Genomic DNA, 14576 nt, shown 5'->3' on the forward strand with positions numbered 1-14576 from the left:
GGAGAGCCATGCCTACGGCTAATGCTCTGGCTAGCCAGCTGTTGAGGCTGTATCCAGGAGCAGACGTGGACAGTGGGTGTATGTTAAGCTGTCTGCTCAGGCAGGTTGCGTTAAACTGTTGATCCAGCCTAAGACCTGGCTTTCACCTTCCAAGTGAAAGGCTGATATGGGTGGTGCTGGGACAGAAATGGCAAGTGGCATTTCTCCGGCCCACTCCCAGGCCTGTACCCAGAGTCTATTTCAGAGGGCCCAGGGAATCCTTCCCCCATGAGGTACGCCCAGAATGGACCCAGTGCTTTCCCTCCTGGTTCCACGGGCATTCACAGACTGAGGGACCTTGCTCCCGCCCAGCCATAACTGCTTGGGCCATTCTTGGGACTCTTCTCTCACCCCCGGTCGTTGGATGGGGATAAATCTCACTGCCCATTGCTGTGCAAGGGCTGGGTCCTCCTGCTGCATCAGCACGGACTATGTTGTGCCTGGCACTTCAGTGCCACAACTGGGCTGGGGTGGGGCAGGGGACAGCTTTTAACTGAGCATCTGCCCTATCTTCCATCTTTTGCCCTGTGGGTTAGGCTTGAGGGCAGCTCCCCTTCTGTCCTCCTTGACCACCCACCACACTTTTCAGGAGTTGCTTCAGGGCGGGGGAGGGGGTGAGAAGGAAATCCCCCACCTCAGCCAGGCTGGGAGAAAGCTGACAATGGGCATGGTAGCATCAGCTGGTGTCAGTGAAGGAGACGGGAATTGTCACGAGAGACAGGTGTACCAGTACAATGAAATAGCAGGGACTAATTCTACACTGCAGCCCAGGGATAGATGAGAAAGGACAAGAGATAAACCTCTCCTCTCCCATCTCTCCAAGAACCCAGCCAGAGCTTCCTCCCTTGAACTAGCTATTTAACACACAGGCCAAACGTGCACGATGTGTCCCACTGCTGAGAAGGCGCTGGGAATTTTGCTGCTTCTTGGGCTGGGCTCTCCTTTCCTCTGCCCCTCAGGAAACTCAGAGCAGACTCAGCATTATTTAGTCACTGAGCTCCCTGATATTACCTGATTTCCCAGTTGTTAATGCCTAGTGAGTCAGGAGGCTACAACCTGGCCCCTCCTGGTTCCCAGACCTCGTTTCGAGCCACAAGACCAGGCGGTGTCCGGCTGAGCTAATCAGCTAGTGGTGAAAGGTTCTGAAGCTGAAAAGCACTAGGTAGGTACTCAGTGTTGCCACTGTGTTGGGGTCCATCATGGCTGGTCTGTGTACCACCTGAGACGTGCCCATTAGGAGGCAGAGAGCTTGGAGATGGAAAGGAGGGGAGAAGTCCTTCTGGAGTCATTGCAGACTCTCCAGACCACTTAGGCAGCTGGAAGCCCTCTGGTGTCTGAACCAATGCTTCCCTTCTGCACTCATGTCTGTTTTGTAGCTGATGTGAACCACAACAAGGCATACCTGACATGGCAGTTTTACTTCTTTCCTTGCCCAGTACCTCTCCACACTGGTATCTAGAGACTATGCAAGAAAGACTCAGTGCGTCCAAGCAAAGCCTGTCTGAACGTGCAGTGCTGGCACCAAAGGACACCTCAATTTATCCCATGTGAGAGGTGGAGCTTTCTGCTTCCAGCCACGCACCAGAACTTGGGCTGTGTCTTTAAGAAACACATGCTTTCAAAATGTGCTGCCAATTAATACTAATGCTCCGCACTAATTCAATCAACTTCTATATCAGTGGAGTCAAAGAAAACAAGAGCCGTGCATGGTTGTTTTTGTTTTGTTGTTTTTTTTAAAGGCCCTGGGAACCATAGACCAGTGAGCCTAGCTGGTTGGAATAATTTAAAAATGGTATTATAAAACCCTTAACTATGGACTAACCAGTGTAGCTTTCACAAAGGAAAAACATGTCTCCTTAATCAATTGGGATTCTTTGAGCATGTCAGTAAAATTGTGGTTAATGGATCTCTGGTCATCCTAATTTACTGAAACATCCAAAAAGTCTCCAATAAAGTCTCTCACAAAAGGCTATTAAGGAAACTAGTGATGGGAGGAGATGTACTGTCATGGATCAGAAACTGGCTAAGGGACCAGTAACAAAAAAAATCGGAATAAATGATCAAATTTTCAACATAGCAAAAGGTTGAAAGCAGGGTACCACAAGGTTCTGTACTAGGACTGTGTTATTAAATATATTTATTAGTGCTCTGGGCAGGGGGGTGAGCAAAGAAGTAGCCAAATCAGCACATGGCATGGAATTATTTAGGTTAGTGAGGACCAGAGAAGACTAAGGAACTCTAGAGTGACATGACATACAGCTAAGTGAATGGGCAAAATAATGGTAGATGAAACTCAATATTGAGAAATGCAAGGGAATGCACATTGAAAGGAATAATTTGTATATTGCTCAGCCATCGCAGGGTTTTAAATTAACTGTATTACTCGGGGGAAAGACTAGGATGGTTCATTAACGACTTCTGCTCATGATCCTCAGATGCATGAGGAATAGGGTAGAGAAAAGTACTGAAAATATTATGATGCCATTATGTAAATCAGTGGCACAGCCTCATCTGGTAGGTCAGAAAAAACCTTGCAGGCAGAGGAGGTATTCAGAGATGGGCAAGAAGAATGAGCAGAGAGCTGGGAGAAACTTTGCATGAAGGGAGATCAAAACAACTGGGACTGTTTAGTTCAGAGAGGAAGCACATATATGTGGGCATAATGGTGTATAAAACAAAGAATGGTCTAGGGAAGGGAGAGTGGATGTTCTTAGGCTATGTCTACGCTAGCACTTTTGTTAGTTGGGGTATGAAAAAAAAAACACCCCGACTGACACAAGTTATACCAAGAGAAGCACTGGGGTGGATAGCAGTATGTCAGCAGCAGAAGCTCTCCCACCGACATAGCTACCGCTGCTCATTGGGGTGGCTTAATTATGCCAGTGGGAGAGCTCTCTCCTGTAAGCATAGAGTGACTACGCGGGAGACCTGGCACTGGTGCAGTCACTTCGGTGAAGCGGTGCTGCTGTAAGGTCTCCAGTGTAGACATGGCCTCATTTACGCTTTCTTATAACGCGGGTGTAAGGAAAATTGAAAGGAAATAGATTTGAATATGGATAAAAGAATATGGTCTGATTTGGCATAATTAGCCTGCGGAACTCACGGTCACAAGAAGTCATTGAGGCCAAGAGTGTAGCAGGATTCAAAAAAAAAGTGTTGACCTTTCTGTTGTTAATGAGGCCATCCAGAGGTACAATGGAGAGGACAGAAACCCTCCTGTTTCAGGGCATGTGCCAGCCTTCACCTGATGAGGCTAGGAAGACACTTCCCTACAGATGGATTTTTCCACAATTCCACAATGATCCACAGGGATCATTACGCTTTCCTCTGAAGCATCTGGTCCTGTCACAGAGAGGATACAGGGCTAGATGGACCTCTGGGCTGATCCAGAATGGCAATTGCTATGGTCCAAATCACAAAGGTATTTTGGCTCCTAACTTCCATTGTATTCAATGAGAAAGACACGGTGGGAGAGGTAATATCTTTTATTGGACCAACATTTGTTGGTGGAAGAGACAAGCTTAAGAGAGCTCTTCTTCTTCACTGCAAATGACAATTGAATTCAATGGAAGTTAGGAGCCAAAATACCTTTTGTGAGTCTGTTCCAATGTCCCCAACTCATCTCACACAGGGGCCGTTGACCAGCCATCCTGCCATTGTCAATCATTTGCAGCCTGGGGCAAGGAGGAAACTGGAGTCTCAGAGGTTAAGGCTCCCACTCTCACTGCAAGATCCCCAGAGACAGCTTCTGACCTCACCTCCAGCTTCTGAGCCTGTGTTTGGCTCCCGGGTTCAGGCAGCTTTGCCTGGAGTCTCCTTCCCACCTCGATACGTTTCTCCTCGGAAATCCTGTGAGTGATTTCCTGGGGATTCAGATGGGCTGCATGCTCCAGTTCCCTGAGAGCGGCGTGCTGCAGCTGAGCAAGTCTGCTGGCACTGACAAAGCCACGGGCTACTCTAATTGGTCTTTGGCATGAGCACCCAGGCGCCTTTGTGATTGCCCCTGTTGGTCATTGGGAGCCGTAGACAGAACCAAACTGCGTGAAGGGCTGCTGGGCCACATGGAACTGACCCTTGGGAGGCACGAATGCACAGATGGCATGTCCAGGGCTCCCCTGGCCCAGGCATTCACATACACCTGCCTGCCAGGTGCCCCAAGCACCTCTTCCTTCTTACTGTCATGGTCCTTTCTTGCCTGACCTGTATCTAATTGTCAGTAATGACAGCCGTTCAGCCCTGTTACTGTGGCTGGGGCTGAGCTAAGCAAGGCTAATTACTATGCAGATGCGGATGTTGCATGAAGAGGTGAGGAGTGAGTCTCAGGGGAAACCATGCTCTGAGCTGCGAGGAAGCTTAGGCCCATCTCTGCAGGCTACATGGCTGACCCCTGAGCAGTCTGGTTTACCTACCTAGACCCTCAGAGCAAGGCTCTTTCAAGCTAACCATCTCTGGAGCCTAACCAGGGTTTGCTTTTTAAGGGTTTTGCCCTTACAGCTCCTCAGGGTCCCTCCCTCTACCCCTCCCTGCCCCCTTCTGACCAGGCACTGCTCCCATCCTCACCTCTGCCCATGCATGGATCTGATGGACACAGCTGAAGAAAATGATACACAGAGCCCGGGCAGCCATAGGACAAAGCAAGCTTCCCCCATGCCCTGCCCTGGAGGGACCTACCTCTAGAGAGGAGTTGGATCTCCATTGCCCATGCAGTCCTTAGAGTGAAGCTACCTACAAGAGGGCTAATCGATGCTAATTGAGTTAGTTCCTGCTGATGGTGTTGTGTGTGAGGGTGATGGGGCTATTCTTTCTCTCTTTTGACTTGGGTCTGTCTATAAATTACTAATCTCTGCCCGTTCCCGATCCCCTGGAGTGTAGGCTGATGCCTACTTACTCATGCATTGCTCCCTCCAGCACTTTTCCTGGTCCTCTATCCAGTCTAGTTTTGAATGTCTCGACTGATGGAGTTTTAGCCCTTCCCTTGTGACACTGCCCTGTGGCCTCCTAGATCTTAGCCAAGAAGGTTTTTGATACTCCTCTTCTGCCATTTCACTCTATCTCTTCTCCTTGACTCCCTCTCTGGTTGCTTTCCCCCTCCTGATGTTCATAGCTCTGATTTCTAGCAGAGTGTTATCCATTTTATAGATAAGCTATTACCAGCAGGACAGTGGGGTGGGAGGAGGTATTGTTTCATATTCTCTGTGTATAAATAAAGTCTGCTGCAGTTTCCACGGCATGCATCCGATGAAGTGAGCTGTAGCTCACGAAAGCTCATGCTCAAATAAATTGGTTAGTCTCTAAGGTGCCACAAGTACTCCTTTTCTTTTTCCCTCCCACCTAGTATCTGTTTCTCATTCATTTTGCCAGGATGAATAAAGCTGGCTGGCTCTCATGTTATTAGTCCCTGATCACTTTGTCGCAGCTTGCCCCTGCTGTCCTGCTTTTCCCTCTCCTCTCTGATGATGTCAGCACCCCCTCTCTCTTACGCTTATCTGTGAATTTAATTTAAGGTGATGTTTGGCTTCTTTTCCAGATCATAAGTGATGCTCTTTTAAATAAAATCCCAGCCTCCTCCTAGTTCCCACTGGACACCTCTAACCAATCAGTACGCTGCTGTTTGTCATGGCCTTTTGTTTACTGTTCTTCTGCCAGCTCAAATCCATGTGACTATGGCTCAATGAATCAATGGGGGATTCATTTCTCAAGCAAGATCTCGTGGGACACAGCAGCAAATCTTCCTTCCCATGGACCAGCATCCAGACAGCCTTGTGCTGTGATGATGATCAAACGCTCAAGCTAAACAGGGTGGGGCTGGCTTAGGACTTGGATGGGAGATGTTCCCGAAAAACCCGAGCATTCAAGGAAGTAGTGTTTGGCCATTCAGCAAGTGGAACTTTTTTCCCTCTTGGTCAGTGATGAGCCAACATCCCAGTGTGGTGAGGTCCTTTATAAACCACCCTAATGCTGCTTCTGTTCTAGTCACTGCTTCTGAAACTGTGATCCACTGCCCGTTTCCATGTGGTCCACAGAGCTGCTTCCAGGCCAGTGAAGAAGTGTCTGTCTGTCTCCTGCTGACCGTTGCACAGTCCAGGACACTTTTAGGGTTTCCAGGAGTTTTTCTGACCAACTGAACTAAAAATCCCAAGCCATTTTCTGCCCCTTGGTCTCCTGTATGGGTGTGTCAGGTGTTCCTTGGTTGGCCGTTTCTAGCTGCCATAGAGAAGGGGACTGAAGTTACCAGATTGCTGGTGATTACACTGGGAGAGGGAGGAGTCCAAGTGCGAGAGGCTCTTAAGTGCTGCATTACTGTATTCAAGGGGCCCTGCTGCAGTTCTGTTGTTTCTGTAGCATTACAAGCTTGGGCTCCCAGGGCAGCAATTGCCAGGATTGCTCTGCTCCCAGTATCACATCATAGAATCATAGAGTTAGAAGGGACCGCAAGGGTCGTCTAGTCTAACCCCCTGCCAAGCTGCAGGATTTGTTGTGTCTAAACCATCCCAGACAGATGAATCCAGCCTCCTTTTGAAAACCTCCAGTGAAGGAGCGTCCACAGCCTCCCTGGGCAGTCTGTTCCATTCTCCTACTGTTCTCACAGCTAGGAAGTTTTTCCTGAGATTTAATCTAAATCTGCTATGCTGTAGTTTGAACCCATCGCCTCGTGTCCTGCCCTGTGTGGCAAGAGAGAACAACTTTTCCCCATCTTTTTTATGGCAGCCTTTCAAGTATCATGTCGCCCCTCAGTCTCTTCTCCGAACTAAACGTACCCAGTTCCTTCAGCTTTTGCACATATGGCTTGTGTTCAAACCCTTTGATCACCTTTGTTGCTCACCTCTGGATCCTTTCCAGTCTCTATACATTGATGACCAAACTTGGACAGAGTTCTCCAGCTGAGGCCTAACCAGTGCCGAGTAGAGCAGTACTATCGCCTCCCATGACTGGCATATGATGCCTCTGTTAATGCAGCCCAAAACTGCATTTGCTTTTTTTGCAGTAGCATTGCATTGCTGACTCATGTTGAGGTTGTGATCCACCACAACTCCAAATCCTTCTCAACAGTGCTGCTGCCACGCCTGTTCTCCTCCATGTTGTATTTGTGCATTTGGTTTTTCTTCACTATGTGTAGCACCGTATATGTGTCTTTGTTGAATTTCATTTTGTTGTCTGTAGCGCAGTTCTCCAATTTATCAAGATCCCTCTACATTTTAGCTCTATCCTCCCAAGTATTGGCAAGCCCTCATCAGCTTTGTGTCATCTGCAAATTTGATCACTGTGCTCTCTCTTCCTGCATCCGGGTCATTAATAAAGATGTTAAACAACACGGGGCCCAGAACAGATCCCTGTGGAACCCCACTTGAGACCTCTCTCCAATCTGACATCATTCCATTAATAGTTACTCTTTGTTGTGGTTGTTTAACCAACTATGTATCCACTGAATGGTAGCTCTGCCAAGCCTGCGTTTCTCCAGCACGCTTATCAAATGTCACGTGGGACTGTGTCAAAAGCCTTGCTGAAGCCCAGGTACAGTATGTCCACTGCATTCTCCCTATCCCCCAAACCAGTTACCCTGTCAGAGAAGGAAATCAAGCAGGTCTGACGTGATTTGTTCTTGGTGAATCCATGCTGGTTGCTCGTGATTACCCCTTCATCCTCCAGGTATTTGCAAATTTAATGTTTCTTACATAGCTCTAGTAGCTTCGCAGGTATCAAAGTCCGGCTGACTGGTCTAGAGCTCCCCGGCTCCTCTTTTTCCCCCTTTTAAAAGATGGGCACCATGTTAGCCCTTCTCCTGTCTTCCGGGACCTCTTCTCTCATCCATGAGTTGGCAAATGTTATTGCCAATGGCTCTGAGATTTCTTCAGCTAATTCTTTCAGCACCCTGGGGTGAATAGCATCAGGCCTCGCTGATCTGAATTAATTCAGATTGGTCAGAAGATCTCTGATGTGTTCTTTACTTATCCCGAGCTGCATCCCTTCCCCTATATTGTCTGTGGTAACTTCGCTAGTTGTCTGGTCACATGTTGTTTTTTGAGAGAAGACTGAAGCAAAGTAGGTCTCCTCTTCCCCAGTCCTTTGGTACCTCCCTGATTCTCCAGGACTTCCCACATGTGATCGCTGGCCAGTTAGTAACTTCATTAGCCAGCTCCCTTGGAGACTGTAACGCAAGAGGCTGCTGCGCAGAGGAGGCTGGAGGATGCAGGAGATGGCAATGGGTGAGCTGGCCCTGCTTGCTCCTCATCTGCCGCTACCTCCTGTTAAGCAGGCTGCTGACTAGTTGGTCAGGTGTGTTTCTAACTGTGCCTGTTCCCCCCCCTCCTCCAGGTAAGACGATGAGGCAGTAGAGATGCTTCCCTTCCTGTTTGCCACCCTGGGCTCGGCAGGAGCCACCTGCAAGGTCGCCGGCTGTAACAACAGCACCAAGGATTACTGCTACAGTGCCCGCATCCGCAGCACTGTGCTGCAGGGCTTGCCCTTTGGGGGAGTGCCCACCGTCCTAGCCCTCGACTTCATGTGCTTTCTGGTAAGTCTCCTACACCATTGTGCGGCTGCCGTTTGCTGGGGGAGGGGAGGGCACGGCTGTGAGGATGAAGGATGGACATAACTATTCAGAACTCCGGGGTTCTATCCCCAGGTGTGGGAGGAGGAGTGTAATCTACTGATTGGAGCTGGGATGCATGAGAGTCAGGACTCCTGGCCCTGGTTGCCAAGGAGTGGTTAGAGCTAGGACTCCTGAATTCTCCTCTCAGCTTTTGCTGTTGGCTTCTCTGTGACCGTGGGCAGGTCACTTGACTGCCCTGTGCCTCGGTTTCCCCTTGTGAGATAAGGTTAGTGACACTGACCTCCCAGAGGCGGTGTGGTTCTGAAGCTCAATTAGCATCTGCCAAGTGCTTTGACAACCCAATCTCTAGAAAAGCACAGTATTGTTCTTCCTGCTTCTCCTTACCCACCCATGTGCTGCTCTAACGCAGCCCCCTCCCCTGGCAGCGGTAGGCTGGCCGGCTGGAGAACCCTGGCTCTCCGTCATCAAAGCACAATGTTGTTTTTTTTTCAATAGCTTTAAGAAAAAAATGCCGTGACTGTGTCCCTGCTGAAATGGCGAGGCGCAGTGCAGGCAGGTCGAGCTTGCCCGGCAGCCCCACCAGAAGGAACAGCGCCAGGGAGCTCACTCTCCGTGGTCCATTCAGTCCTTTGGCTTCTCTGGCGGGGCTGCCAACGAGGAGGCCAGTTAGGGCCAGCTGGGACGATCTGATGAGCAGACTCTGATTCAGGCCTCCCCAGCCCGGCCTCGTGCCGCGTTCCTCCAGCCCTAGCTCATGTTGCGCTAAGGAGCGGCCTGAACTTGACAGGCAGGAAGACTGGGATGGGGAGAGGGTCAGGGTCAGGAATGTGGAGGTTTGGGGTGGCCACTAGGGCTATGTATCTGACTAGGGCCAACCTAATGCCAAGACACTGGGCTTTCCTGCCTTGCCAACCTTAAGCCCCTCTCTGATTCTTCTGCCGCTTCCTGCGTAGTCTGAGAACAGATGACTCGACCTCCGCTAGTGATATTGGGGCTTGGGAGGCAGCAAGGTTTCATCTGTTTGTGCTCTGGAGAACAGGGCAGGTCACCACCTGTTGTTGTTGTTATTATTGATTTGTATTACCATAGTGCCTCGGAGCCCTAGTCATGGATCCGGTCCCCATTGTGCTAGATGTTGGACAAACACAGCCTTGATCTGTGTGCGTGGCTGGCAGGATGGATGACCCAGCATGCTTTCACTCTGCCTGTGCATCAGCCAGCAGCCGCTCCTGTGGGACCTCCAGCCAAGGCTAGGCCCCAACGCTAACAGTGCCCCATGCCCCCCACCCCACGACCCAATTCACAGAGCTCCTTCACCTGGGGTCTCTGCATTGGATCTACCTCTCTGGTGTGGCAGGCTTCTGTCGTAAGCTGTGGGCACACGCTGCTCGTGGCTGGCTTGTCTCCTCACAGCCCCTGTCCTGCTCGGTTGCATTTCCGGGCTGGGATGGGATCAGCTGAGGGTGAATGCTACCAAGCCCTGCTGTGGGGTTCTTTCAGTGGAAGGAGCTGTAATATGCAATCAGTGAAGTTCCCAGCCACTCTTGGAGTGGGATGGCAGCTGGGGCAGGTACGGGAGCTCTGGGCTGTCGTGGGAGAATGCTACAGACTCGCTCCAGGGAACAGATGCAGGCAATCCTGCATCCCAGAGTCCCGTTTTCTGGGTGTGGATGCCAAGGTGCCCAAAAAAGAGCCATGTTGGTGCCTTGTCAGGAACTGCAGGGCTGCACCCAGCACAGACAGAACAGAGCAGATTGGAGCCCCCTTGGAGTCCAGGAGTTCTGCAGTGCACCCTTCTCCCTTCTGATTCAGGGATGGTGCTACCTGCAGAGACTCCAGGCCCAATACGCAGCGCGACCCGCTCACTCAGGTCATAGCGCATTGCATGCGGGGACTGTACTTCCCTCTGCCCACCAGATGGGAGATCCACCCTGCAGAGCTCTGCAGGTCGAGCTGTGGCCACCCCCACATCACGCTGTATCTTTTCCCCACCCCCACCAAGAGCAGGCCTCCGGGAAGCTTTTACTCCCCTGTAGGACGCTGCCATTCGTTCATTCAGCTGCAGTAGATGAGGCACCCAAGCAGAGCCAGACGCCCGCTCCGTCGTACTACCACCTCTGACAGCAGGTCAAGCTGTGATAGCGCGAACGTGGTCGCTGGGGGGATCTCGTGCTTGTGATGTTTGATCCCGCTTCCCCGTCTGCTCCTCTCTTCCCAGGCCTTGCTGCCACACCTGAGTGACGGGTCCAATTTCTTATGCCACACAAGCAAGCCAAGCACAGATCCAGCTGCTTCCTCTGTCCCCTGCCATTGTTCTCTCCATGCCAGGCAGATGGCTGGGAGGACAGGAGTCAGGGAGGGCTGCTCCCCCAGCCAGAGGGGGCCTTGTCTCATAGCTTCTTCTTGGCACTTTTACAGGCACTGTTGTTTGTCTTTTCGATCTTGCGTAAAGTAGCCTGGGACTATGGACGTCTGGCCCTGGTGACTGATGCTGACAGGTAAGGTCAGGATGGGGGTGGGCTTGAAGCAAACGGGGTACAGGGTTAAACCCTCCGCTGTGTGCCCAGATGGCAGGGGTGGGTGGGGAAGGAGTAGTGCTCAGGTTGGTTTAACCCCATACATCCCAGGAACAGGGGGAGTCCCTGCAGCCCAACATGCCAGCCCTTTGTCATTCTGACTTCATCTCTGTGCAGGAGCAAACCTCTGATGGCTCTGGAGATAAGATTGCAATGTATGATTTATGATTCCTACAGCTACTGTGTGCATGATGCTTTGCAGGTTCTACAACACAAGACCGCTCCCTGCCTCGTGGAAAGGCCCAGCAATGGCCCAGCCAGGGATGGGCAAGGAAAAGGGTGGGATGGGGAAGAGGTTCTGGGAGAGCAAGATCTAACACACTACCTGCTTTGTTAGCAATGCAGCTGGAGGTGATTGTACTGACTGATTTCTTTTTAAGTAGATTGGGAGTCATGGACTGGCTTTTCAGGTACTATAGTTCTTAGCTGTACAGGTCATGGCACTAAATCTGAGGAAGCAAAGGTAGCCAAGTGTGGATGGCTCAGGAGCAGGGCTCTGAGCTGGAAGCATGAGCAAAATGAGACTGGAGAAGGGATCCAAGTGAAGTTATTGATGGCTGTGTTGGTGGCTGAAGGGAAAGCTTTTTCCCTAACTGCTAATGGAATCTTAGTCTTAAAATATAATTGAACGTAGCTTGGCTAAGAAACTGCCGTGTGGACTGAAAACTGGCTGAAAGACTGAGCCAAGGGTTCTGATGATAAAGTGCAGTGTACCAGCTGGAGGAGGTTTCTAAAGATCCCTGCTGGGTATGACTTTCTTTACTGAAATGGAAGAAGAGTATGTGAATGTTGTTGAGCCTGTCGCAGGATGCCAGCTCAACAGTGAAGCAACAAGAGGCAGAGTAGTTTCAGGGGCTGCGCTGGTCTCCTTATTCCATGACATTCTTTGTTTCAAATCCCAGCTGCTAGATGATCTTGTGTTCAAACGCTGCTCAGCTCCGTCAGAGACAGCCTTTAGAAAGGGTTCTATGCTCTCTGAGCCATTGCACCCAGGTACGTTAGTTCCATTGGGGAACGAAGTGCTCAGAGAATCTCGGAAGAACCAAGTCCCGGGTATTTGCACCGCCTTCCACAATGGAGGAAAAGGAGTTCTACTTATTTTCAGTTTCACTTTCCGTTGCACAAGCTACCAGGCTGACCTTTGCTTCGCTGCTCTGTGTGTTAAGCATTCAAATTAATCTGGTTTGCACCTCTTTTTACATGACAAGGGAAAGAATGACAGAGACGTTTTCTTCTAACACTGAACAAGGACCTTTATTCGAATAAGCTATATCTCCAGAGCTACTCTGTCTCCTCCTTACTTAGGTGGAGCTGTGAGTGCTACTGAAGCTAGAGAAAACAGCACCAGGGGACCCAGAGAGACGAGGGGAAAGCAGGCAGGAGGTAGCCACATGAGGAAACGTAGCTGATCCCTTGTGGGGAAAGTAATCCACAACTAGATCTCAATGGGACGGAGGAACCCGGTCAGCAGCAATGGTGTGTGAGACCCAGGGCGAGAACACGCAGCTAATGAGCCTGCCGTGTGATGTGGCTGCAGTGAGGCCAGGGCAGCATGGGTGGCAGGGTAAGAGGCATTGTTTTAGAGCAGGGAGGGGATACCGTCCCCCGGGAGAAAGTAACTGGCGCTGTGTTTTTGGCAAGTAGCTTCACTTCAAGCTGCCTCCATGCCTGAGGGCTTCTGGCTCCCAGTGCCAATCTCAGTCCTCGAGAGTAGCGTTTCTCAACCAGGGTGTCAGAACCCCAGGGGGTCACCAAAGGCAGTCGGGGTCGTGGCAAGGAGTTGCAAGAGTTATTACACTCTAAAGCAAAGGAAATCTCACATGCCCTTATGTTTCAAGGTCCAGTATTCTCTACCCACCTGGCTAACCACACCCACAAATGAACTGTCCAGGCTTTGCGCCGTTCTCATTGATGTATCTCCTATTCTCCCTTTTTATTGAGGGGGATCGTGACATTGTTTGACATAGAATGAGGGGTCACCAGCCTGAAAAGGTGAGACACACTGGCCTGGGCCATACTGCCTGTCTCATGTACCCAGCGCCAACTGCCTGCCCTTGTAACTGGCCCGGTCTGCTCTTCTCCTTTTGAGAGGTGGCTCTGCTCAGGAACCTCTTTTGTTCTTCAGCTTTAGGCCATGTACCCTTCCCCAGGGGGACATTTTTTCTCTATTGACTCGCTCAGTCCCTTTGAGAACTATGCAAACTTCAAATCTCCCTGCCTGGTCCTCTCCTCCCACCCACCCACCAACACACCTTTCCTCCAAACTTGGCTCCCTCAGACCTGGGAATATTGGTGCCCTCCGGAACCTTCAGAGCCACCTCCTGTGTGGGATGGGCCCCAACTCGCATGCTCCATGAGGTCCAATTTAGTCCTGGTACAACCCATGCCTGCTGGGTGTGGTGCTCTGTCCCCTTCTAGTGACACCTAGACCACTTAGAAATTAATGAGTCTGCAGCAGCCTCAGCTAAGAGCCATGCAGTAGCAGCTCATGCATTAAGCTTCAGAGGTCCCAGGTTCGATCCTGCCCGCCACTGACCGGGGTCTGTTGGCGTTACACTGGCACAGCTTGGCTAGTGGTTGGATCCTCGCCCTGTGCTCAGATGGCCTGCTACCCTTGCTAGCACCTATCTGTGAGTCACCGCATTATGTCTGGGTGCTGCCAACTGGAAGGAGAGCCGCAGCTAACCTGGAACAGATAATGCCCAGCTGGCAAGTTAGGGCACTAGGAGGCCCAGAGGAGAGTCACTGAGACAGCAGCAGGTATTGGCAGCAAAGCATCCCCATCTGTGTGCCCTAAGCCTCAGTAGCACAGCCATTTGTGGGGGCTGGTGTGAACTGGAAGGGAAGGGCTACGTGGGAGTGTTTGCAGGAAGCCATGATCCCGGCGAGGGAGTCGAGGGGGGCGCTAGTTTGAGAACTGTGCCAGGTTCCAGCTGCTTCACGATGGGCTTCTAGCAGACAAGCAGGTTCTCCTATCCATCCCGGGGCAGGCAGCAGGGCAAAGGTGACTGGGGTGCTTCTTCCCTAGGGAACACTTTGGATTTTACCATGAAATGTGGTGCCCAAGTGCTGCTAGTTTTGGGTTGGGACAAGAAACCCAGCCCCCATGGGATCCCAAAGGTGACAGCTGGCCAGAGCCCAAACACACTCTGTATCTGTGCACTGATGTACAGCCCATGTACAGAGACACGACCCCTGCCACAGGGGGCCTGCAGTCTCAATTAGACAAACAAACCTTTTCCCCCTTGGGTAACCCATGGCAGGGACACACTCCATGCAGGACAGATAGGAGCTGGAACAACAAAAATATCTGAGAGGGTTTTCCTGGCTGCCTCCCGTTCCTGACCGGGGCAGGGAGATGGTGAGAATGCCTCTTCCAGTCTTGTGCAGATAATAGTGGGGAGCTGGTG

At 50.9% G+C, this 14576-nt stretch overlaps 1 protein-coding gene across 3 annotated transcripts in view; it reads left to right on the forward strand.

The window, feature by feature from the left end:
• Nucleotides 1–14576, forward strand: part of TMEM63B (transmembrane protein 63B) — an 88156-nt gene that overhangs the window by 41265 nt on the left and 32315 nt on the right. For all 3 annotated transcript variants that reach the window (XM_048843535.2, XM_075127020.1, XM_048843534.2), the window contains exons 2-3: nucleotides 8353–8551; nucleotides 11009–11088. In XM_048843535.2, coding sequence (XP_048699492.2) covers nucleotides 8375–8551; nucleotides 11009–11088 — 257 coding nt within the window. In that variant the 5' untranslated portion in view covers nucleotides 8353–8374. The remainder of the gene's footprint in view (nucleotides 1–8352; nucleotides 8552–11008; nucleotides 11089–14576) is intronic.

Source organism: Caretta caretta, chromosome 3 (assembly GCF_965140235.1).
Source record: "Caretta caretta isolate rCarCar2 chromosome 3, rCarCar1.hap1, whole genome shotgun sequence".
Classification (NCBI taxonomy): Eukaryota; Metazoa; Chordata; order Testudines; family Cheloniidae; genus Caretta; species Caretta caretta.